The 26,744-nt window shown below is 37.9% G+C and overlaps 1 protein-coding gene across 1 annotated transcript in view; it reads left to right on the forward strand.

The window, feature by feature from the left end:
- Positions 1-5,156: 5,156 nt before the first annotated feature.
- LOC132129616 (neurotensin receptor type 1-like) overlaps positions 5,157-26,744 on the forward strand; it is a 68,071-nt gene continuing 46,483 nt past the window's right edge. Inside the window, exon 1 of the mRNA XM_059541256.1 lies at positions 5,157-5,922. Coding sequence (XP_059397239.1) covers positions 5,254-5,922 — 669 coding nt within the window. The 5' untranslated portion in view covers positions 5,157-5,253. The remainder of the gene's footprint in view (positions 5,923-26,744) is intronic.

Raw genomic sequence — 26,744 nt, forward strand, 5'->3', positions numbered from 1 at the left:
TACATAAATTATTAATTAAATAAATTCAGATGATTTTGTTCCATTGATATAGATAATTATTTAATCTGCCTTCTCACTTTCGTGGCAACCACAGTGTTTTTTCCCTGCTTCGTAAATGTGTTTAAATTCATTATATTTTTCATAACAATCTCTTAATCTTCAACAGATACGTTTATTGTGTTGACTCTCTCAAGAGTGTACTAAACTCTCCATGTTTCCTGTTTTTGGACATTTGCTGCAGATGTCATATTTTCAAGTCCACATGCTCCAGTTAATCATAATCTCTGAGTTAATTATAATCTCTGGATCGAACCCTGAATTAATAGACAATGCTTATAGTGAGGATGGTTACCTCACCGAACTCAATGTCAACCAGCTTGGATTTGCTTGGTTTTGTCAACTCCAAACCTACTCTTAAACTTTTTGTTCAACTAGATTTATGTAATCCACCTGCTCAGCCTCATCATTTTCATAAAAAAACACACACAAAATTGTTGGTAATTTTATATTGACTCTCTGTGGTCATTAAAAATCCCAGGAAGTCTTTCGAAAAGAGTAGAGGTGTGACCTCGGCATCCTGGCTAAATTCGCCCATTGGCCTCTGACCATCATGGCCTCCTAACAATCCCCATATCTGCTGATTGGCTTCATCACGCTCTCTCCTCTCCAGTAAGCTGGTGTGTGGTGGGCGTTCGGGCGCACTATGGCTTCCGTCGCATCATCCAGGTGGATGCTGCACACTGGTGGTGGTGGATGAGGAGATACCCCCTGACAATGTAAGCGCTTTGAGTGCCTAGAAAAGCGCTATATAAATGTAATGAATTATTATTATTATTATTATTATTATTATTATTATTATTATTATTATTATTATTATATGTTGCATCAGGGAAACACAGATGACCTTATCAGGAACTTTTATATTTTTCTTCGTTTTTTTTTTCAAGTTTCCCTTTCAGTACAATCACAGCTGCCTTATTTTTATCCATCAAACAATGATGAAAACAAAGGAGTGTTGGAGACAGACGTCAACACCAGCACCTGCGAACCTGCAGCATTTTTCCTTTTTCTTCTCACCTGCAGAGTAATTGAAGGGAAGACCTACTGTTTCCAAAAGCGATGTGCCCTTTAAATGTCAAAAAAGATTAATAAGATGCTGCATGCAATCTAACGATCTATGTAATCAGCTATAGAAATGCTTAATAGAGGTGAGACATTTCACCAGATGAATGCATGCCAATAATACACAAAGTACTCATAGAGCAAGTATTCAGCATAAAGTGCTATCTATCCCTGAGGGGTGGACCTTTTGCTTTTAACATCTGTCTTTCTAAACCACCGCATCTCTACCCTTATAATGCTCTTCTTTGGACACATTGACCTTAGGATACCTTCAATGACACAAAAAAGATACCTAATGTAATTTAACAGATAATAAAGTAGTGAATCTCACGGCTTAATGGTTAAGTTGTGTGGACAAATGAAAAAAAAAATACACAATCCACCAAATGTAACCAAAATGAATTATTCATGCCGCAAGTAAACCATTCAGGGGGAGGAAATACGAAATGCCATTGTCGAGGTATTCAGACAAAGGGAGTCAAAGAGCAAAGACAAACCTCAGCTAATGTCTCTCTAAGGGAGATTTATTCATTCATTCAGAGGAAGGGACAGTGAACATCCAGGAAAGACAGACAAAAGTTTTTATATTTATAGTCCTTTATGTTATGGCATTTAGCACATGTGACCATGAAAACAGATGCTGCAGCCAGTGTTATTAAAGGTGACAGTTTCTCATATTATTTATACATTCATATGACTCATTGCACTCACAGACACTGCTTGCTTGGTTATTTATTTACTTACTAAGTTGTTTGTTTAAGATGATGATGATGATGATGATGATAAAAAAATGTTCTACACATCTGTATTACATTCCCATTGTTGTCTAAGCTTATTTTGAGGGATTCTTCAAAGTATAAATCTTATTAATATTAATTACCTTAGATAATAGATTAATTGAATATACATGAACACATTTGCAAGGTAGTTTAGAAAGCATTGCAATTGTATTTGCTAATTGCTATTAATGTGCTTTCTGTACCTTGCTTTGTGCGTGGTTGTGAGCAATAAAGTGTTTTGTGAGGGGTTGCGTTGGTTAAAAAGAAATGTAAATTACTTAATGTAAATGAGTGTGGGCATAACAGACTCAGTGATGAAACAATGGGAATTTTGTGGCAATGATAATTCTATAATCGAGAAAAATGTATCATTCACAAATGGCAGATCATTCGACCCTCCCTGATAATGAATTTCTTGTTAATTTCCTGTTTGAAGAATGTGCTTACAAGAGTGCAAGGTATTTATAGCACACAATCATTGCCTTAAATATTTCTTATTTTATGGCAAGTACTTTTATAGCAATGGATGAATAGCTATAAAAGGAATAGGAATAGGCTTGTTTATCCCAATGATCCTTGCTTTGTTGCATTTCTTAAATTAGATTTACTTTTTCGCTGTACCAGAAGGTCAAGGCTGAATGCCCCAGTGAGTCCCTGCTGGCAAATGATCTAACTAAACCACTCTGGCATATTTTTTCAAGCAACAATAAATCTCATATAAAACGTATTTGCTAATGTCTTATTAGTGCATTGCCCAATTCTGAATGGTTTCTGAAAGCATAAAATTGACTTTTATATTAAGAGAAAGCCTCAAAGATGTCCTTCAAAAGTATACAAACAGGTTACAAACAGGTAAACAACGAAGAGATGCAGTGCATAAGAACAGTCATACACTGCATAACACTCTTATTCAGAGATCAATAATAAGATCCAATATGCCTGGCACATCAGTCTCAAAAGAAAATTGCAATGGTGCATGCCACTTCTTGAGGAAATCACTGAGCTCCCATTTGGAAACTTTCAACTCTGTTATATCCAATAAAATAACACACTGGCAACACATGTTCAAGCAATCAAATGTATTCAATACCTGAGTTATTTTGATGGGATTTGAATATTAATGATGGGAAACATTGTAAGAACACTTGACTTCAGCACTTAAACACACTATGCACATGCAAAGCAGCGAGTGAGGAAAGCAGCATTAACTTCAGCAGATTCACATTGTGCATTCACAACAATGGAGTTTCTGCTGTGTTAAGGATCTATGGGCAATTTATAGAAAATAAAATGAGTGCTGGGTCATGCCACTTTTAATAATTGCCATAAATTATAAAATGGTCAAGAGTGGGGCACTGAGAGTTATTACAAACTTGATCACTGTGAAATCTAATTAACATGAGAATTACCAGATGGTAATTAATCTTCATGGAACAGAGTCAAACCACAAAGTGGTTTGTTGTTGTTTTTTTTTTTTAATTATTTTTGGTTTGATTTGGTTTGTTTTTGTCTTCCTCTGTTCCTTTTCTGTTTGTGCATGATTTAGGATTGTGGGAAACAAAAGTTATTACCAAAACGGAGAGGGAATGGGAGGAGATAGCTAACCTCAGAAGTCATGATTTTATGGAAAGCCATAACAAGGGCATGTAAGCACAAGGAATAACACATTTAAGGATGCGTTCTTTCAGGCAGATCCAACAAAGAGCCTATTAAGGATGTCTCTAACTCTGAAACTGGTTTTAACATTTTTAGTTGTATTTGCAGCCATACTTTTTAACCATTCTATTAATTAGTTAAGTTCTGTTGTTAATAATTTAAATATTTATATAATATATATAATTTAATAATGTTTCATTATTGTATTATTAAATTTAATTACATCATGTAATATTTAGTCATATTCCACTTTAAGCATGCAATCTTTTTACTGCATAAATTTTGTATTTGTTAACATTAGTATTAACTGCTTGGAAGAAATAAATAAATAAATATGTGAACCATTTAATTAAAAAAAATATATAAATATATCTAAACTGTGAAGCTTGTTACACAGCAGTTACAACAAACTACTATGGCATGATATAGCACTTTGTTAAATTGACATGTAAAAGCATTATTTACATAATGTCATTACTAATGAAGATTACCACATAAGGAAGGGGCTCATCTTCATCCTCTTTATGACATCCAGAATTAGCGGCAGGTGATTGAGAGATGTATTAGCCAAAGGACATTCAGAGACCATTATTCTTTAGATTCACAGTTATTGTATAGAATTAAATGTTATTGATCCTTTGAACATTTTCACTGTTGTTTGGGTTTTTAATTGCTGTAGCACACTTGCTGAAATATGTCAAAAATATATATAAAAGGCATTATTTAAATCCAAAAATATTCAGATTATATCTAGACATAGCAAACACACCACTCATGCTGTCTGAGAAAAGGCCATAAAATAATAAAAGCAGCCATCCAGAACACATTCTGTATGTTCTATTACACTCTGACAGAGGCTTCTTGAAGATCCAGTCATGTAAACACTATTAAATTGACAAGGACAGTGACGCAAAGTGGAAACTGACTTGAAAAACTGCTGAAAATATTATTTTGCCTATTTGCCTATTACACAACAGTGATGACTAGGTCTATTCAAAACAAACAGGGAACGTTCTCAGAATGTTCTGGCAAGGTTCCTTCAAAGTTATAAACAAGCATTCTTCCAGTAATGTTAATAAACTGTATGTTCAAAGTTATCTGATCATTAATAATAACATTATCAAAACGTTAGCACTAAACGTTATTTAGGCAACACATTGCTCATGGAACATTTCTTTCTGAAATAGTTTCCCTTCCTAGAAATTACTGTTACAAGTCAGAACGTGTGGAAACAAAGGTGATAGAAAATAATGAAGAGAACATTTTATATTTGAGCTTATATATATATATATATATATATATATATATATATATATATATATATATATATATGAATTCAACATCCAACATATTGCTTAACTTTAAATCCAGGATATTTCAATAAAGTACTCAGAACTGAGACGCTTTTTCATATATTCAAGGTTATAGAGCAGTCTAACAGAAAATAACTGAATGAATGAATAAATAAATACACCAATCGTTGAATGGCACTGCGTCATTGCTCAAGGTCTGCGCACAGACGCCTCCTCAGCATATAAAAGCCTCTGAGCATCTCGTTTCACAGACCTGTATGAGTGAGTAGAGCAGGGCTCACTTGTTCACCACAGCTCTGCAAATGAACAAATGTGAAAAAAACTTAGCAAGGAAAACGCTCTTTAATTTTACATGAGTCATGTGTTGGTGTTGAAAAACTAAAATGGAGGTTAATACTACGCTATCAGGACGCAACTTCATAGATTTACGCATCTCAACGCAGAAACTTCTCTCTTCGGCGAACCGGTCGCAGCAATTTCTGGACAATGAAACAGAGAGCGCCTCCGAGGAGGATTTGGACGTGAATACAGACATCTATTCTAAAGTTTTAGTTACTGTGATTTATCTCGTGTTGTTTGCAATCGGATGTTTGGGGAACTCGATCACCCTGTACACACTTCTCACGAAGAAATCTCTACAAAACCTTCAAAGTACGGTGCACTATCACCTGGCGAGTCTGGCCATATCCGATCTGCTCATCTTGATCCTCTGCATGCCCATTGAGTTGTACAACTTCATCTGGGTGCATCACCCGTGGGCTTTTGGGGAGGCTGTTTGTAAAGGGTACTACTTTCTACGGGACGGCTGCTCGTATGCGACGGCGTTCAACATCGCCAGCCTGAGCGTGGAGCGCTTCATGGCCATCTGCCACCCGTTCAAGGCGAAGAGCATCATGTCGCGGAGCCGCACCAAGAAACTCATCAGCGCTATGTGGGTCGCATCTTTTCTCCTGGCTACTCCGATGCTCTTCACCATGGGACAGCGACTGATCAAAGACGAATTTATATGCACCACTATTGTGTCCTCGATAGCTGCTAAAACCGTACTGCAGGTGAGCGCGCACTACACTTTTTACATTTTTGGGACGAGTGGAGAATTTCCATATATTTCTATATTCTATAAAGCTGTGATTATATTTGAGTTGGGTTTTATCTTATACATGAGTAGTAGAATTGTTTGTGTCTAAAAGAAGTAACAACCTGTTGCGTAGCATTTCTCATTAATACCTAAAAATTAAAAAATAAATAACTAAATATATATATATGTATATATATATATATATATATATATATATATATATATATATATATATATATATATATATATATTTTTTTTTTTTTTTTTTTGTTTTTGTTTTTTTTTTGTTACATCCAACACGAATTTCCTAATCTAATTAGTGAAACATTGGACACAACAATTGGGCACCATTGTGCAGCAGCAAGCATCACAACAAAAGAACGAACCTCAAGGTTGATCTAGATAAATGTGTGCAAATATATAGGGCCACATTCCGCCCGGACTAAGCTACTACTGCTTCTACTAATAATGTTGATTTTACATTCTGACAGTTATCAATTTATTTTACTCCACAAAGCAGAAAAAAATACATCTACGCAAAACAGGCTATTAAACAATATGACAAAAATATACACTAGACGCATCATAAAACCCAAGCCTGGGTAAACAGCATTGTTTAAAATGATGGTAAGAATCATGTTTGCCACCCACCGGACGGTTCAAATCAGTGTGAGATAAAAATGAAATGTTCAAACAAGCGGTCCAACATTACACTAAAAACCAATGTTGACAAGATGTCACCAAGTCCAGACATGCTGACTCACCAGTCCAAACAGAATAGGTAAGAGTGGAAAAATAAAATGTCCAAACAAGCAGTCTCTGCTGGAGTGATGAAACAAACTATGTTGACCCACAGCTCCAGTACGTAGACTGGTCCAGTGCAACACCAGCCAGCCATGAACCAGGCCAGTAGGTGTCAGGGTAAAGACCAAAGAAATCAGTCATTCTAATGAATTTAACTACTTTGTCTATTGAAAACATTACTGTAAGTCTACTACAACCCATATCTGTTAGTTTGAGTAACAAGTGACAGAATTTGCTCAATGTAACGAGTGGGGCGGGGCCGAGGGATGTGGGAACACAAGCGAGGCCGGTGGAGTGATTGGGAAATCAGCTACACCTGCGACCCACCGCCGGTCTCGAGTCCCACAGAGGAGATGGAAGGATATAAAACTGGAGCGACGACAGTGAAGGACGAGAGAGGACCAGGCCTGGGCTTTAGTTTATGTTTTGCTTTTTATTTTGTGCGCATCAGTCGTCCGTGAGGGGCTGATGCGCTGTTTTGTGTTTATTTTGTAATTAAAGTTTCATTTTGATTATACGCCGGTTCCCGCCTCTTACTTCCCGATGATTATGGAGTTTATATTATTACAGTGGTGCCGAAACCCGGGAGGAGGAGGGACGCGCTGCTGAAGATCCCTCGCCGCTGTGGTGAATCCGCGGTGCCATGGATGGGTTGCCGGGGACGGGCGAGCTAGCTGCCGGCCGCCCGCAATGTGGAGGGGCGGCTGCCGTCCGTGAGGGAGTGGAGGAGTCGGCGCCGTTCGCCAGGGGGTGGGAGCCTGCTGCCTCCGTGAAGGAATCCGGAGGAGCAGGGAACGGGGGACTCCTACCGGCTGCCCAAAACCGGAGGAGCCGTCGCCGTCCACCGGGCGGCGGAGGGGTGTCGTGCCGTCCGCCGAGGGCCGTCCAGTGCCACCGCCAGGCACCGCGGAGGAGATCACCCAGCCGGTGGAGGGCCGAGCAGCAGTGCGTCTGGGAACCAGAATTTTTTTTTCCCTCTCTCCCCTCTCTCGTCTCTGTCGCTCCTCCTTCCATCTCCTTTTCTCTCGCCTCGTCTGTCCTACCCCCAGGTACCCGCAGGTCCCCGTGAGCGGTCCCCCCGGAGGGAGGGGGGGGGGGTAGAGCGCAGTCTCGGGAGTACCCCCCGGCCTGCGAGGGGCGATGAGGGTATGTGACGAGTGGGGCGGGGCCGAGGGATGTGGGAACACAAGCGAGGCCGGTGGAGTGATTGGGAAATCAGCGACACCTGCGACCCACCGCCGGTCTCGAGTCCCACAGAGGAGATGGAAGGATATAAAACTGGAGCGACGACAGTGAAGGACGAGAGAGGACCAGGCCTGGGCTTTAGTTTATGTTTTGCTTTTTATTTTGTGCGCATCAGTCATCCGTGAGGGGCTGATGCGCTGTTTTGTGTTTATTTTGTAATTAAAGTTCCTTTTTTATTGTGCACCGGTTCCCGCCTCTTTCTTTCCGATGATTATGGAGTTTATATTATTACACTCAAAAATAATGATTTGCTATCTTACAAAAATGGAAAGCACTTACAGTGCCCTAAAGTAAATCCTGATTGCTTGGAAATTGAGACATTATGCTTTGATTCTTGGAAAATTGTCCTTGCAGCCCTAAACCTTGCGCTTCTTTTATTCTTTTCTGTTAGACTAGTGAATTTAATTTTGTTTGGAAAAAAATCAGTTTACAAGGACAGGAGGTCTCCTGCTTGCAACACTCAGCTCTCTAACTTTCTATATTTAGAAAAAAAAAAGAAAGAAAAAAAGGTTGAAACTGAAAACAAGTACAACTTTGGGGTTCTAGGCAAAAATACATGAAAATCATACTTAATTCTATATGAAATAACATTACAGCATTCCAAATAGCAGAGGTGGAAAGTAACGAATTACATTTACTCGCGTTACTGTAATTGAGTAGCTTTTTTGTGTACTAATACTTTTTAAAGTAAAATTTTAAATCTGTAATTTTACTTTTACTTAAGTATATTTTGTTTAAAGTATTGTACTTCGCTACATTTTAAAACACATTAATTACTGAGTAAAAAAAATCGCTCCCTGGAAACTACGTCAGTAAATAATGGGCAGGAGGGCAAACTGGCGCTAAAATCAGAAGAAAGATGCAGACGGTAGTGGTGGAAATTATGATTCTTTCTAGAGATTCGTTCATTTTCAGTTCGTTCACCAAAATGATTCGTTCAGAATCGTTCACTGATTCGTTCAGTGATCATTTCTTGGTATTACACAAAATATGCCAGCAGGTGGCGAAAAAAGAGTGTATTATGTGTTATGTCTTTAGTCAACGAACGTATTCACTTGTTACAAAAACTGATCTGGCTTTATTAAAATGTGTGTATAATCGCATTCAGTATATAAAGTCTAATTAAGTTGTTCAGATGAACAAAGCACAAGGTTTTCTTGCCTAATTAGCATTTTAATTGTTTGGTCAGACAATTTGTATATTATATATTCACATTTTAAATCGGGGATTAAACGTGGAGTTGCTAAATATCAAAACAAGCGTATGTGCACAGTAACTGTAACTGCGCTTTGCATTTTGCGAGATTGACATGCTAAATGGCAGACTAACCCAGTTTACTCTCATTAATTTTGTTCACAAACGAGATAAGCGATGTACCAGTTAATTTCATTCACGAACGACATGTATCCGTTCATTCAGGTTCACGAATGACATGTGTGCCAGTTCAGTCATTTCATTCACGAACGAGATGTACTAAATCATTCAACTCGTTCACGAACGATAAGATCTCTAGATCTTGTTCAGACTCATATGAAACTCGTTAATTGAAGGGTGTATTCGCTCACTACATTCAACAAATCACATTCTCTGTCACATCTCATACTCAAAGGCTATTGGCTCGAGGTTGTAACTCTTTGACAGGATGAAATGGTTGTTACTCGGTTCACTGAGCTGCGCATGCGCTGCTTATAGCGCCGCACTGCTGTGGAGGGAGTAACTTCAGTGAACGAGAAATATGAGTCAGTGGATTGCGTGAACGAGAACGATTCGTTCACCTAAAAGATTCATTCAAAAAGAACGATTCGTTCACGAACGACACATCACTAGCAGACGGTCAAAACAGGCGTTAGTGGTGCAGACACCGCTGAAAACGAAACCCCGTCATATTCTGAAGTTGAACTCGAAGGAAATGAAGTGAACCCCTGGCCATATGTATGCTCTATTATGCAGTGTAAGCTGTACTTGCCTAGGAAGACCAAACTAGCAGCTTATAAAATCTCGACAAGACATCAACCCTTCGCAAGAATGTAGGGCTAAGCTAAATAATTGCATCGTTGCATTGGTGGTTAAAATGAAGCTTTAACATTTTAGCAAGAGGTTTTGCACAAATTAGCCAAAAAGACAGTGGTGAGGAGTGTGCTATATATATATAGTCTGCGATAATATAATATTTTTTGTTTTAATGATGTGCGCGCGCATTTATAGTGCGTTCTTTCACTGTGTGATTCAGTCTCCTAAAATGCATTTAGAATGATCACAAAATTGAAGATATAGGGGCATAAAATTAACATATTTATATAATTTCTTATATTAAATCAAAATCACACAAAGAATGCCATCTTTTCCTCAAAAAATCATCATGAATATATACATACATATATAACAGTTCAGTAAACAAGTTAATTAAGAGACTTGCGTTTTAGACACCATATTGCCTTTTTTAGCTCTATTTCTACAACAGAAAATAATTCCAAACACAGTCACCAAAGCACAGTTTTGCGTCTCTGAGCAACGTGACAGTGTTTCGTTCCTGAATGAATCAACCGTTTAAATGATTCGGTTCAATCGCAATGACTCACTTATTAACAGTGACTTGCTGACACATACTGGCCATTTTAATTTCACATTTAAAGTATCATTTTTTAAATAATGAATATCTTATCATTTCAAATGAGTATTCAACATTTTATGTCTTGTATATCAAAACATTATTCATGCATTTGTAACTGCAGGTTAAATGCATTCTTGTCCTGCACTAAACAGTGTAATACATCTAAATGCCACTTCCAATGAATCTTCTGCATTTCCTCTGCATTAAAAGATGAGTTTGTTGATACTTATTTGCCTGGTAACAGCCCAAATGTTTTATTATTCTAAATAACTGATTCCTTTAATTAAAAACAACTAGTTTGAGATTAATAGACCTATCCCAGGGGTGTCAAACTCAGTTCCTGGAGGGCCGTAGCCCTGCAGAGTTTAGTTCTAACCTTGCTCCAGCACACATATCATGTAGTTTTCAAATAAACCTAAATGATTAGATTAGCTGGATCAGGTGTGTTTAATTAGGGTTAAATCTAAACTGTGCAGGACTGTGGCCCTCCAGGAACTGAGTTTGACACCCTTGGCCTGTCCCATTTTTGACTCCCTCCCACTGTTAAAATGTAACTAAGTAATTTTTACTCTGAGTAAATTTTAAATGAGCTACTTTTTACTTTTACTTGAGTTGATTTTTAGACTGGTACTTTTACTTGTACCTAAGTAAAATTTCATTAATGTAATGGTACTTTTACTTGAGTAGAATATTTTTGTACTCTTTCCACCTCTGCCAAATAGATACTTGGAACTCATAGCACAGTGGATACAGTTGGTGAATCATGATCTGAATCAGCTTTATTCGCCAAGTGTGTGCAAACACGCAATGATTTTGCCGTGTTTTTTAAGAGAATAGAGAATATGAATGCACACCAAAAAAAAAGGCAAAGATGCAGAAAAAACTGAGAGATGCAAAAAGAGAGGTTCAAGAGTTAATGAATAAGCGATGAATTGATCAACAGAATGATAGTTGGAAAGCCAGCTGTTTGCTACAGGACAAACAGTAAATCATGTTTCAATCTTGGCAAATTGGTTACCAGAAAAAAAACCCAAGATGTCCGCTTTTATATACAGAAGGTTTCACAATATGATCCAGTATTATATATTGCTATACTGTAGCAATACCTGAAATTCGAGTGCCCTGTGAGGCACAAACTTATTGCAGAAAGAACACATGAATGGTCTTTTATTGCTTTTTGAGATGTGGTATAACCTCACCACATAAAGTGTAATCTGACATAAATATGTATGTTACTGAAGCTTTTTGTTCAGTAATAGTTTTTTTTTTTTTTGAATATGAGCATCTGTAGAGGTGTGCTGTACCTTTCACCCTTGTCTATTTGTTTTTGTGATCTTTCTTATGGCACAGTTTGCACCTGAAACTTATCTAGTACTGCACTTGAAAGTACATGGACACAAACATACAAATAAAATGAGACTGACATATATAGCAGCAGGCAGTGCTGTATAGGTGGCTGATAGCTGATACTGGCCTGGCACTGTGTTCTGGCAATTGTTTAGAGTTCGTCTCACCATAAAAAGGGGGGAGAAGAAGGGGTGACTCAAAGTTAAAAATCTTGCACAATCAATAACATTGGAAATGTGTGTGTACATTAAAACATAATAGGAAAAAAGGGCCAGTACATTTAATACAGCAGGGACTTTCAGTCTGGGGTTCTAGTGAGTGGAATGTATATAAAAGACTTATTTTCAAACCATGCTACATTACCATTAAAAAAAGTATTACTTTATTTACTTTTAAAAAGAATTAAATACTTTTAGATTTATATTTCAAATGAATGCTATTCCTTTAAAAAAAAAATCAAAATCAAATTTTCCACAAAAATATTGAGCAGAAAAAAAGTTTTCACTATTGATAATAATAAGAAATGTTTCTTGAGCATTAAATCATATAATAATCATTTCTGAAAGATGTGACACTGCAGACTGGAGTAATGGCTGTTAAAAAGTTTTGCATCACAGAAATAAATTCTATATTTTTAATACATTAAAATAGAAAACAGTTTCTTTATTATTATTATTATTATTATTATTATTACTATTATTACTATTATTATTATTATTGTAATGATATTTCACAATATTGCAGTTTTTTTCACTGCATTTTTAATCAAATAACACAGCCTTGGTGAACCTGACCAATGCAGCCTTGGTGAAGACTTTTTTTTTTTTTTAAATATGTCAATCTAAAAAAAAAAAAAAAAAAAAATTTACAATAATGTATTTCTTTTTAGGGCCTTCATAGTTGATATGTTAACTTGAAGTAAGAATTAAATATGTTTTAATGTAATACTTTTCTAAAACATTTAACGCATTTAAATATTACTATATTATGTATTTTTTTAAATAACCTTTTTATTGATAGTTCTTGTTTTTAACAGTAAAAATGGTGTAATGCAATAGTGTTATTATTTATATTTGATTTGATTTATATATATTTTTTCTTTCTCGCAGTGTATATGTTGTATATTTGGACAGGATTCCTTGCCACTGTTGCTTTTATGTCTATTATTATCCATCTATAATGTATTAATCTAGTATGTATGTATCTATGTGTGTATCCATTCATTCATATTTTTATTTATTCATGTATCTTATATTATTTATTTAAGACATATTCTAATGCAATTGTCTGAACAAAAATCATATCAAATCCAGCATAAACAGTCCACCTGATATTTGCTCCTAAGCACACCCGGAAATAAATGTAAGACAACACATGTTAGTGAGCACAGGAATCAGCAAATATAGAGCTGACGTGATGTGTCTATCCACAGTGAGCTAAGAGTGCACAGTGTACTGGCTGGTGTATCTGCTGCTGAGAGAGAGCTGCCTGTGTACTTGAGAGGAGGAGTGAACCTTAGTGCAAATGAAAGTGACACAATACAGACTCTCTGTGAATCTGTGATATGTCAGTGAGTTACATTTGGAGTTTATTCTTAGTGGCAAGATATGTTATTACTTTTGTCCAAGATCCTGTCCATTGTATAAATTATTCAGTCAAAGTGCTTCAAAGCAATCACAGGGGCTCTCTTTACTCCAGACACATTCAAACATCAGTGCACTGACAGACAGACAGAGAGATGTCTCTCAGATAAAAGAAACCTCAGCCAAGAGTTCATCAAAGAGAGGAGAAGAGAGGCCAAAGAAAGAGGGGAAGGATACCTTTCAACATACTACCTTTCAGTCAGTAAACAAGATAGAATGAGACAGTGTCAACAAGGTGAATCTTTTTCCATCATGGTTGATGCTAACCCTGAATGTTTTTAGTAAAGCAAGCTCTGACTGATTTATCAGCTTGTCTTTTTCATGCTTCATCAATTTTGTCACACGTCACCCAAAGCCCTACAACTGAACTGTAAATCAGATACAGTGTTCATAATTAAATAAAATATTTTTGATAAAAGTAATAAAAATCTGGTAAATATTGTTAACTCTGCCCCAAAGTGATGCTTGTTTTAATTGTGGCACAGTGTTTTATTTAGATCAGTGTACATGGAGTCATATTAAAAACAATATTAACATAAACACATATACATATAGGAATCTTATCACACATTAATTTGGATTAGTTTTATGGTGCCTTAATGGCCTTTTTGGATCTTAATGTGTGTTTAGTTTTCATTTTTGAGTGAACTTTTACTTTAAGAGTAAAATAGAAAAATTTTCCAGACCCTGCATCTGATTGACCAAAGTCAACACAGCTTCTTCATAATTACTTTAGTTATGAGCAAAGACAAATAATAATTATTTTGTACCTTCTGAGAATGCAATAAAACTTGAAGCATGTCATGTTTATCATGTTTTCAGCTATCTTAATTTTCATCATTCCATTTTCTATTAGAAACAGAAATACCGGCTGTATAACATTTGAGAAAGACAAGATTTTGAAAAAAAAAATGCTTCGGAGACAATAAACAATACAAATAAACAAACACCAGAGAGGGTAATGTGCACCTTGTCTCCAAAAATTTGATTGATGAGGGTCATAAAAGCCATCTGTTCTGGACACCTGTTTGTACACCCCCCTCCCCTCCCTGTACACCCTCCAGTGACCTTAATATGAACTTATGAACCAAGGAGGAATTTCGGAGGGGTGAGAAGTTGTGGGAAGCTATGTGTTTTTTTTTTTACTTTAAAAATTGCGAAATCATGAAAATGGTGTAAGGGAAGATTTTATTAAGGTTTTAAATACACAAGGCATTTCAAGAAAAAGGTTATAAACACATAGCAGCAATGGAAACAATGTAATGATCGTTTTCGTAGTTGGAAAAGTGTAAAAACGTTGTTAAAGTTGTTACAAATGAAATAAAACTAGGTTACTGGTTATTTATCTGATACAACCAAACGAGTCAAACCTATCAGATATGTTTTCGTTAAGCAATACGTGAAAAAGATGTGAGAGCTTGTAGCATTACAATTTAAAAATGGTGTTTTGTTACCAGTTAGAAAATAAAGAAAACTAGGTAATAGAGTTTTAGCATTTGTACCTTACCTCAAACTGAAAAAAAGAAACGAATGTAAAGCAGCGATACAAACCAGAAAAGTAGGACTTTTGTCACGAGGTTAGAGAAAATTTAAAACAAAAGAAAAAAGATGGTAGACATTACGCGGATCTAAATAAAATACACCAGACCCCGTCTTTAAAACACCAGCACAAGATACTTGTCAAAACTATGCTCTACTTTACCGCTAACTACAATTTTACTGACCGAGAGTTAAACGAAAGAAAATAAAAAGATCTCCCAGCAATGTGTTAAGTCATCTCCGTTGAGTCTTCCTCCCACCACCGTAGACACAGTTAGAATGAGGCTTGGGAATGCTCCGGAAAAAAACCACGCCTCCAGCGCTAGAGAGGGCAGGGCAGGAGGCTTGATAGAAGCATCAATTTGGCTGTAACAAGTGTATAAAAAGAGGTTTTTGTTGAAACTTTTTGTTGTAATTTATCCGTACCTAGTTGTAAAATACGAACGGTGTTTTGTGAATTGGAAAAATTGGAGAGCTATTCTGTAACAATGGCCACGACATCATCACCTAAAACTCCTGAGAAGAGTGTTGAGTTAGTTATGGAACAGCTAATGCTGGCCCCGAGGAAGATAAAACATGGGCCGTGTCTGGCCAATTTCCTCCACGAACCTTTGGACAATGTTAAGCGTGAGTTTCATCTATCCGGTAATCGTATTTGCAGTTACGATTTTGACAAGTGCAACCGTGAGGTCAGACTGAGCACCGTGGACAGTGATGAAAGGGTCACGTACGACACAGCCGAGGATCCTGATCTGTTTTTCACAGTAAAAGATTGGTGTTTATTTTACAATTATGTCTGGCGTGATCTAAAAGATGGAGGCGACGATCCTCTATTCATAGGCGAATGGAACGGTATCACTCCAGGAATGCGTTACAGAGTGCTCGGAGATCACATTAACAAGTATGCTGATGATTATATATATATTCTTTGCAGCGACCGTCTCCTGGATTTACCTGAACGCGCATGGCCAATATCTGAAGAGGATCATCTTAAATACTATAAGATAAAATTTTTGTTTCAGTGGAAAGACGTGCCTGCGTTAGAGGAGATATTTGGAAAGATAGACAAAATGTTTAAGTGGTGCGAGGCGTTTGACAGATACAACAACATAAAAGTGAAGCTGTTTCACCCTGAATGGTGTGTGGCCAGCCGGAGAGGGGTTCATGTAGCCCCGCCTACCATCTATAATCATTAAATACGCACGTCAGGGGCCTCTGTGGAAATAGACTTCGAGCGACATCACCACCACCAACAGGACTCAAGAAAATACCTCGGCAGCTCCACAATTTGTATGCGATGACAACGCATCCGCACTGTGGTCAACGACGGACAATGACGCATGGCTGAACAAATTCTGTACAGAGCTCGGATACCATAACCTCGCCTTCCTCGCAAAGTACAATCCACCACCATCTCCCCACGTTGGTCCATCTGGCACAGCAAATTCTGAAAACGTCTCGGACACCATCGACGGTTGCATTGGGGTGATCGGACATAAGATCATTAAAGCTGTTGTTGCCATAATTCTGGAACATCTGGTTGACAAACAGCTGAAGAAAGATTGTTACGGATGTCAGGTCGATCATCCTTCGCAAACACAACATTCATGTCTCTATGAGGCACCTGCATACTATTTTCTGGGATGTTTTGAACAACTCTCGCATAAATTGTGTAAACCTGATCTGAAACTCATTCTGGCACAAACCTTGAAACTGTTTGGTTTAACACCGCATCACCAAAGAATTCAGGGGGTTGTCGATGGTGTTCTGTGTGACCTCAGAGATGAGATGTACATAGTGGAAGGTCTGGCAGAACTCCGGACGAAACTTGTGGATGAAACTTGCGAGCAGGCCATTTACGACGCTGTTGACAGCTGGAAGAAGAGTACACCTGCTGATTCTGATTAACCGTGGGGACATGGGTAACCTCTGCAGCATAAACTGCCTGGGAAAACTCATATTTAAACAAAGATTTAAGAGTGAAATAACTTTTTTATTGTATAAGATTATAGATGATGAGAGTGAATGTTATGTGGACAATAAACGTTTAATGAAATTAAAAAAACAAATGTTATTTGTGAGGGGAATGTCGGAGGAGTGGTGTGTTATGACAACTCACTGCCTCACAAACACGTATAACCCGCGCATGACTGTTAAAAATATTCTTGAACTTATGCCTGAATGTGAAGAAAGTCTTAAAATAGGTAACATTTTATGTCTTTGTACTTATGTAACCGATGTGTGTGTAATGTTGTTGTCAAGAAATGATCCGATAGACGTATATAAAATTATTGACATGCTAGTTGAGCATATGATAGCGAAAAATGTTTTAATGTGTGTGAAATTCCTTCAATATCTAGATGATGTATAATTAGATAATGTATGACCAATCAAATTGAACTCGTATGCGTCTTCTGCAACGATTGCTAATAAAAAGCTTTTGACCCTAATAACTCTGTCATTGTTTTGTGTAAACACTAGTGGTGGTAAGATGTCTGAATTAATGAAAAAAGTGTACTACAACCCAGCGCACCCTGGTTCTTTGGGAGGTAAAGAACGATTAAAACGCGGTGTACTACAGGAATACGGGGTAACTCTGAAGGATAAAGAAATATCAGATTGGCTAGCATCTCAGGACACTTATACATTACACAAGACAGCACCTATCAAATAGAAACGGAATAGAGTGATAGTGTACGGAAAAGATGTACAGTTTCAAGCAGATCTTGTTGAAATGTCTGCTTTTTCGAAAGAAAACGACGGTATCAAATTTTTACTGACATGTATAGATGTTTTTAGCAAGTATGCTTGGGTACGTCCGCTGAAGAATAAAACAGGTGTAGAGGTTACGAAAGCATTCGACTCCATACTCAAAGAAAACCGTATACCTCAAAAATTACAGACCGATAAAGGTACAGAATTTTTCAACAAACATTTCCAACAACTGATGAAAAAGTATAACATACATCATAATCTTGCTACAGCAAGTGATGTAAAATCGTCTTGTGTTGAGCGATTTAATCGCACTTTTAAATCGAAAATGGCTCTGTTTTTAACGGCTATCAATTCAAAGCGTTACTACAATATCTTACAAGATCTTATAGAAGGATATAACGCCAGTTATCACAAAAGTATTAAAATGCGACCGTTGGACGTCAATAAAGAAAATGAAACAGATGTGTTCAATAATCTGTATGGAAAGTTACGTAAAGGAACACCTGTCTTCAAGTATAAAATAGGGGATGTAGTTAGAGTTTCAAAAGTTAGAGGTGTATTTTCGAAGGGTTATGAACAGAATTACACCGAGGAATATTTCACTATAGCCGCTCGTATACCACGAAACCCTCCAGTGTACAGACTACAAGATTATGACGGTGATGTTATTGACGGTTGCTTTTATGAAAAAGAATTAAAAAAAATCATTGTGAACCAAGACAAATCGTTTAAAATAGAAAAGATTTTAGATCGAAAAAAAAGCGGCCGCCAAATGCTTTGTCTTGTCAAGTGGCTGGGTTGGCCTACTAAGTTTTCCTCATGGTTACCAGAAAAGGAGATCGTGGACATACAGAATCCATTAAAGTAACAACCGGAGGTGTCATAAGTAGCATTTGTGAAAAACTACACCATGAGTGAGGCTTTTATATCACGCTGCCTTGTAATGCATCTATGGATGTTTACCCTGACAATCGTATCTCAAATTACAAAACGAGACTAGCAAGAAGTATGAACCTCAAAGGTCAATGGGAAGTCGGTTTAATCGAGTTTTATTATCCTATTTCCTGGTATACGTTTAATGAGGAGGATGCCGCCTTTATTATTAACACCGACCCTAATATACTGGGATATGATGAGACGCATTACGAAGAGGACAGCGATGTGATTATCTACATTAAAGAAAAAAATCTACAAAATGTATCTAAAGTGTGCAATACGTTAAAACCGGGTTATTATGAAGATGTACTATTTCTGGTTAGAGAAATCAACGCCAACCTTCCCCCGAAAGTCTCACTTGGTTACGATCACATCAAAAACAGGATATTTCTAAAAGCACCGACAAACACATCTTTGATATTTTATGGGAAGTTGGCTATTATTCTAGGGTTAAAGTCTGGTGTGTCTCTAGGAACTGCAAAACAGCATACCAAAAATAGTTCTGACGGCGCACCTGTCATCACATACGCACCGCATCAAGCTGACATAAGAGGTGCATTTTATTGCATGTACATATACAGTGATATGATCGAATATCAAGTAGTAGGTGATTCGTACGTACCGCTACTGAGAACTGTACATATAGACGGTACATCTAATGACAGCGTCAGTGTTAGATTCGACAAGCCGCATTACGTACCTGTGAATAAATCTAATATTACAGATATCTGCATTGAGGTTAAAGACGATCAGAACAAACACGTGCGTTTCACGTATGGTAAAGTTGTGGCTAAACTTCACTTCAGACCGGTGAAATAAGATTTAGTTTTAGCAAACTATTACGCAACTATGGATCCCGAGCGATATGTTACATACTACCGGAACCAGGCGGGTAACGGGTTACCAGGTTACGCGGGCGGTCCTGTTATGTACGGAGCAGGCATAGGTGGCATCTTCAAATCTCTTTTTAGGACGGCGCTACCGCTGTTGAAAAGAGGTTTTAGTATAGTAAAACCACATCTAAAAACTGCTGCTAGAAATATAGCTAGCGATGTTGTGACCAGCGCTCTATCAAGATCGTATAACGACAATAATAATAATAATGGACAAAATGGCAACGGGTTAATGGTGATGTCACGAGGTTCTTTTAAACCACCGGGTGAGCATCTACGTAGGGGGAGTGGCCGTGTGAAGAAAGCTAAACATCGCAGTAACAAGCGCGCGGCCCCAAAACGTAACCGGCGCCCCCGCACTAAACGTGTAAAGAAAACCGTCCGTACCAAAAGATTTCTGAACACTATTTTCTAAACATGGCTCTATTCCATCGCATGTCCGAGGAGTGTATTAAATCAGAGTTAGATTTATTCACGATCCCCATGACACAGACGTCTATTGAAAAAAATAGTTACGTCGAAATACCGCCTCTATCCGCAATAACCGATTCATCACCATTAGAATTTTTTATCGCTGGCACGGGAGAGGATTATTTGGATCTTAATAACACTCTTTTATACACTAGACTCAAAATAACCGGACCCGACGGTTCTAATATACCAGACGGATCGCCTGTTGGTTTAATAAACTATCCGGGAGCATGTATATTCTCACAGGTGGATGTCTCTCTGGGGGATCGTCTGATAACCCAGAGTTCCAGTACCTACCCCTACAGATGTTTGATTGAAGCTCTGATTAATTTTGGAAAAGATACACTCGAAAGTGTCTTTTCAGCCGGTTTGTTCTACAAAGATACACCGGGTCACATGGATGCTACTGACCCTGCTGGAGAAAATACGGGGTTAATGAAGAGAGCTGCATTTAGCAATGCTAGTAATGTGATAGAATTACTAGCCCCCATTCACAGCGACATTTTCTTTCAAGAAAAATTAATGTTGAATGGTGTAGATATAAAAATAAGGATGACAAGAGCTAAAGATGAGTTCTGCCTACTGCGAGATGACACTGTTGGTTATAAACTCAATATTGTGTCAGCATCTCTTTTTGTCAAAAAAGTTACTGTTTCACCAGGAGTCCGGTTGGGGCATGCTCAGGCGCTTCTAAGCACTACTGCTAAATACCCCATAGACCGTGTGTGTGTGAAGAATTTTTCAATCCCAGCTGGTTCTCGCGTATCTAATCAAGAAAATCTTTTTCTCGGTACACTACCAAAATCAATAATTTTAGCAATGACCGAAAATTCAGCCTTTTCAGGAGCGTATGATAAAAACCCCTTTGCTTTTAAACATTTTAACCTCTAGTTTTTGGCTTTATATCAAGACGGCGTCCAAATTCCATCCAAACCGTTTCAACCGGAATATGAAAGCGGATCAGCCGTTAGGGACTTTTATCAACTCGTGACGGCTACCGGAAGACATCTTAAAAATCAACCTCTTGTAATAGATCGTCAGGATTTTCTAAACGACTACACGCTCTATGCCTTTAATTTGTCCCCTGATGAAGATTGTTCGAATCATGTTTCACTAATTAAATCGGGAAATATTAGACTAGAAGCACGATTCAGACAACCTCTCAGACAATCCATAACTATTATCGTATATGCAATTTTTGATTCAATTGTTGAAATATCCAATCGAAGACAGGTGTTAGTGGATTATTACTGAGGAGGAGGGAAAATGAATACGGTTCAACTAACGTCTGTTATGGATAAAATTGATCACAATACAAGTTTTTTAGGAGTGCTTCCCAGCGATTATCTACCCAAAGTGACCGTAAAGAATACCCCATCTATGCTTATTTTTAACTCGGACCCCTCCACAAAACCGGGGTTGCATTGGTTAGCAATTTACATAACCAAGGATGGCGTGAGCTGCTTTTTTGATACCTTTGGAGGATCTCCAAAAGACCCCCGTTTTCCAAAGACCGTACAAACCTTTTTAAAAAACAATTCTATCTGTGTACAATACTCTAACAAACAGGTTCAAGACTTCACATCAGACACTTGCGGACAACATTGTGTGTTTTTTCTATATCACATGTCAAAGGGTTATGATTACGAAAATGTTGTTAAAATGTATCATGATGATCTGATTAAAAATGATAATATGGTTGCACGATTTGTAAAGAGACTGAAACCTTCTCTCTGTGATACATTTCATTGTATTAAGTGTGTACAAAATTGTAAAAGGTGTCTGTAGTAGCCTAGAACTGTATTATTATTTTATGTTTAATAATAAATAAAATGCTATGTAATCTTGAATGTATTAACAATATGGTTGTACTGTATAAATAAAGACAATGTATAGACAGATCTCTTTTTCCATCTTTTTTTATTAACATCAAAAACTTAATACATAACACAACACAATTATTTCAAAAACATATTTACACAAAAAAAATTAAAAAGATAACCAGGCAGTAGTATCGAGTGAGGGTGAATTAAACAACTGTCCATCAGTGGCAGTAGATTGTGGTATAGTCTTTGCCGCGTGCTTTTTACGAATCCCTTTTTTCATGGGGATAGGCGATTTCCTTTTAAGGGTTTCAACCATGCGTTTAACCTGCGGATTCGTGATAGTGGAAAATGGTATATTTAAAGTTGCAAAAGCATCCAGAAATTCATCCCAATCACGCGGTCTGTATTCATCACGGAGCGTGTGAGGCGCCGTTATACTTTTAACCAAATCCAACATGTGTGAACCTACGATTACATTCCCTTTAAATACAAACTCGCCAGAAGTTGTCCATGAAGACACTTGTTTGGCATTAGACATTTTATTCAGAATGAGTTTGATGTTTTTTAAACTTCTTTGCGGCACATTGTTTAAGATTTCATTGACAATCTGATCCTCGCTTTCATCATGCGACGGTGCAGCAGCAGTTGCACTAACAGGTGCGGTGGCAGGTGTAGTAGCAGGTGTATTAGCAGGTGTATTAGCAGGTTCATCGGCGTGAATAGCGTCCGTTTTCGGTAGTGAAAGAGTTAAAGTACTACGCTCCAAATCACCTTGTTTTACTATAGTTAAAAACCTCTGTAAGACGCTGGAATAAAGTTTAGCCTTCCCATGCGAATCTAAATCACTCCTCTGCAATACGTTTCTTATAGCTGTATCTAAATCGTTCTCCACAGATTGTTGAATTGTCTCACGAACACCGGCAGTTCTTAATTTATTCATCTGATTCTGAGGGATTAGGTAAAGTTTTTCGGCATATTCCATTCCTAATGCTGTCTGGAGGTTATTAAACTAGTGATAAATGGTATTGCCACACTTAACAGAGGTACAAGAAAACCGCCTCGTTGATTAATCAACCGCTTTTTTCTTTGGATGTTAACCTTTTTACTAGCGGCGTATTTGATCTCCTGTTTTTTCTTTTTTAACCTCCGGAACTGGTTGGTGTTTAGAGGTATGTTACCGTGAAGTACATTAAGAGCTATCTCACACAGGGATAGAATCAGCTGATCTGACGCTGACTGTAAAATAACACGGCGTTGTCTCGGTGAAGCCTTATATAATAGTTTTAAAAGAGGTAGGTTTTTACAGAGCCTATCACTCATTTTCAACAACAGTATTTACCGTAGTCTTTTCTGTACATACACCACCTGTTGATCTGAAAACAATTCTGATCTGAGACGAAAACGCTCTGGGGTTTTAGCTTTAAAGTCAATCAAAAGGAATCCGTAAGGTTGATTGGTAGCATCCTTATAACACTCCATAAAGAACTTTGTATTTCCTGGGTAAATCTGACGTCCTAAAGTCATTATTTGCATCGAGTCTCTCGGACTCTTGTACAAAATAAGATAGTGAGTATTGAGAGCGATAGTCCTACTGGTTTTACCGTGAAAAAACCGATTCTGTGTTATCAGTATGATAGAAAATGGTATATGATGAACATATTGTGTGAAAGCTCGCGAGAGTTCATCGTTTGAAAATGCCTCAGACATTAGATCATCACAGATAATCAACACATTGACATTAGGCTTTATTAAAGTTTCATCGGTTAAAGAGTTTGGAATACCTTCAATAAATTTTATATCATACAATGACAACAGTTCATCATACAAAGGTTGCCAACAACTGTATAAAAATACAATACTGTCAATTTTTACATTGATCAACTTGAGTGCGTTACACAATAAATTCTTTACAAAAACAGTCTTTCCGCATCCGGATGGCCCGGAGACTAAGGCTGAGAAAGGATATTGGAAACGAAAGTCAAAATCCTCTTCAACATACACATTTTGTATGCTAGAAATACCATTAGTACCCATAAGGAAGTGTGGTGTAATCAGGAAGTAGCACGCGTTTGTCATATACCACTTTGAATCTTTTCAAGACTGCTCTATTATGCAGAGTGAACTTCTTTTTATTCCGCTCAATGGTCTCTGTGCGCGTGAGCAGGTGGCTAGTGTCACGTGATGTTACATATCCCTGTATCAGGCATATCATGCTTTCTAGAGTTACAATTTTCGCATTAGCAGAATGCAGCGTGATCCCTTTAGCTTTAAGAGTTACTTGATTTTTTTGTGGTTTTAAACGCGTATGTTTTCGGTCCCATTGACGCAAAAGTACTTATGAAATCTCCATCATCAAGCTCATCCGTCAATTCACCAAGATACGCACCTGTTTTAGGTACCCAATCTCCATCTTTCGATACAAAGATAACGCTGTCTGTATCTACGTAAAAAACACGGGGCCCTAACTGATCCATGAGATCATATAACTCCAAACGCCCGTAAGCCGTGGTAAATGCTGCGATGAACACATTAACATCACTCGCGGGGGTGGGGTCTTCATCGGCATAGCACCATTGAACTAAAGCCACAGTGTCCGACACGAATGAGAAGTGTTTAATGACCCGTGCGTTTCCAAAGATATAGCGGGCGAAATCTTCAGGGTCTGTTAAAAGCTCCGCTGTAGCTTGATTACACCGAAGTCCAAATCTACCCCAAAGCGAATTCAATAAATATTTATTTATAGATCTACGTGTGGGGTTGAGTGCTATTTTGTCAAGGTCGAGCTGAACTCCCTCCTTCTCAAAATAATCTCTGACGTAAGACTCCTTTTCAGCATCTGTCACTACGTGTGATGGAAAACCTGAAGCCTCTTGTTTGAATTTGAGAAACGTCTTAACATAACCGCTGAATAAAGTGTCTGATGTCTGTGGAAAATGCCAGACTTCCTCAATTCTGACTACCGAATAACCTTTATCAATAGCTCTGGAGAGCTCGACAGAGGTCCAAACTCCTGAAATGACCCTTTCGTCATCACTGTGGTGACACTGACCCTGATACTGTGCCTCAGCACAGGTGCGACACAGCGCAAATAGTAGTTTCCCCTGAGAGGATTTGACAGGCAATATTGGATGCAGTAGTTTACGTCGGGGCAGTACACTGCATTTAATGAGACCGAAATAAGATTTGACCGGTTCAAAATCTTTTAAAATGATCTCAGGATGCCCAATAGGGTAGGTTTTACACGACTGTACATACGGATATAGAGATGTGAAATCCAGATATGACACGCGCTCGCCCTCACCGGTCTCGTGGTACAAGCGGAGTGCATTCGTGCGACCTCCGTAGAGTGCTTCTCTAGGATTCAGTCTCGCTGGTGCATTATAATTACTCATAAATGCAACTACACTGGGATCGTTTTGTTTAGCAGACTCCCACTGACATTCCCAAATCTTGTGCACTTTGAGATTATAGGTATCACGCAAAACTTTCAGCTTATTGTCAGATTGTCTTCTGAGCTGACCAAAAGGTGTTTTTGACACCGGATTCAAATCGTTAGGATTAAAACGACAACAATGTCCGTGCCAGAAACATCCCAGAAACTCCAAAGCTATTTTATCGCCATTATCAGCCTCATAATAGCCGTCCACATGATACGGTCCAAATTTGACTTCGCCATAATTTAAAGTGTGATGAACATCGACATTTCTGTGTGCTTTAAGGTATTCCAACCATTGTATGGAAGGATTTGAATAAGATTTGTACTGATTGATGTAGGCATTTTTGTGCGTTAAGGCAAGTGTGTCTTTGGTTAAAAAAAGCGTTTTGAACACTTTCATAGCACATCCGGCTAATGTTATACATCCAAAAGGATCAACGTTTGTACATTCTATAAACTCTTTTCGGTATTTCATACATCCTTCACGTAGCAATACAACGTCATTCTTGCAGTACAAGGCTAATTGCTTTTGGAAGTCAAACACCTCTCCTGCTACGCCCTCGTACCACGAATCAAATTTCACACGTTCAGCGTCAGACATTGTCTGGTATCCATAATAATCTTTTGACGGATACGGACCGATATAGTTTGCATTCTGCAAGCGATTAAAATGATGTGGAAAGAACCCTTTTTCACTGGTGTTTAGGTTTAAAGCAGAGGTCATTTTTGACAATTTCATGGGCAGGAAGCTATAGCTGTCGATGTATCTCTGTTTAAAGGCTTGGTCATACATGTAAACAAGTCTGCAGCCTTGGAGTATGATTTTTGGAGTTAGTCCCTGACTAGTAAAATACTCGAGCAGTATAAAAGAGTCGAAACCCGAAGAATTGTGTGCGATAAATGTGTAACCCTCAAATTTCGATCGTCTGAAATGCTTGATCATGCGATCTACACAATCTAACCCTTCCGCCGAAAATTCATCCCCAGCTTGCGTTGATGCACAAACATAATTTGCCTTATGCCGCCCGTCTTCATACATCGTCTCAAAGTCAAAATAAATATAGTCTTGGCTATGTTCTCTAGGCTTGGTTGGTTGAATATAGCAACAGTGCTGGTCTTCACCCATGAGAACTTCGGCGCAATGCGCACATCTGGATGGTGCACATTTGTGCGTTAATAGCTTATCACCGGCCCATTTTGTTCTGTACTGTCTGTAACATTTATCACAGTATTTTATGCTATCACACTGAGACTTTGAACCATCACTTTGTGGTTGTTTATGCATTTCATAACAGAAATCAGATCCACAGTATCTCAAACAATCATCGCA

Source organism: Carassius carassius, chromosome 46 (assembly GCF_963082965.1).
Source record: "Carassius carassius chromosome 46, fCarCar2.1, whole genome shotgun sequence".
Lineage (NCBI taxonomy): Eukaryota > Metazoa > Chordata > Actinopteri > Cypriniformes > Cyprinidae > Carassius > Carassius carassius.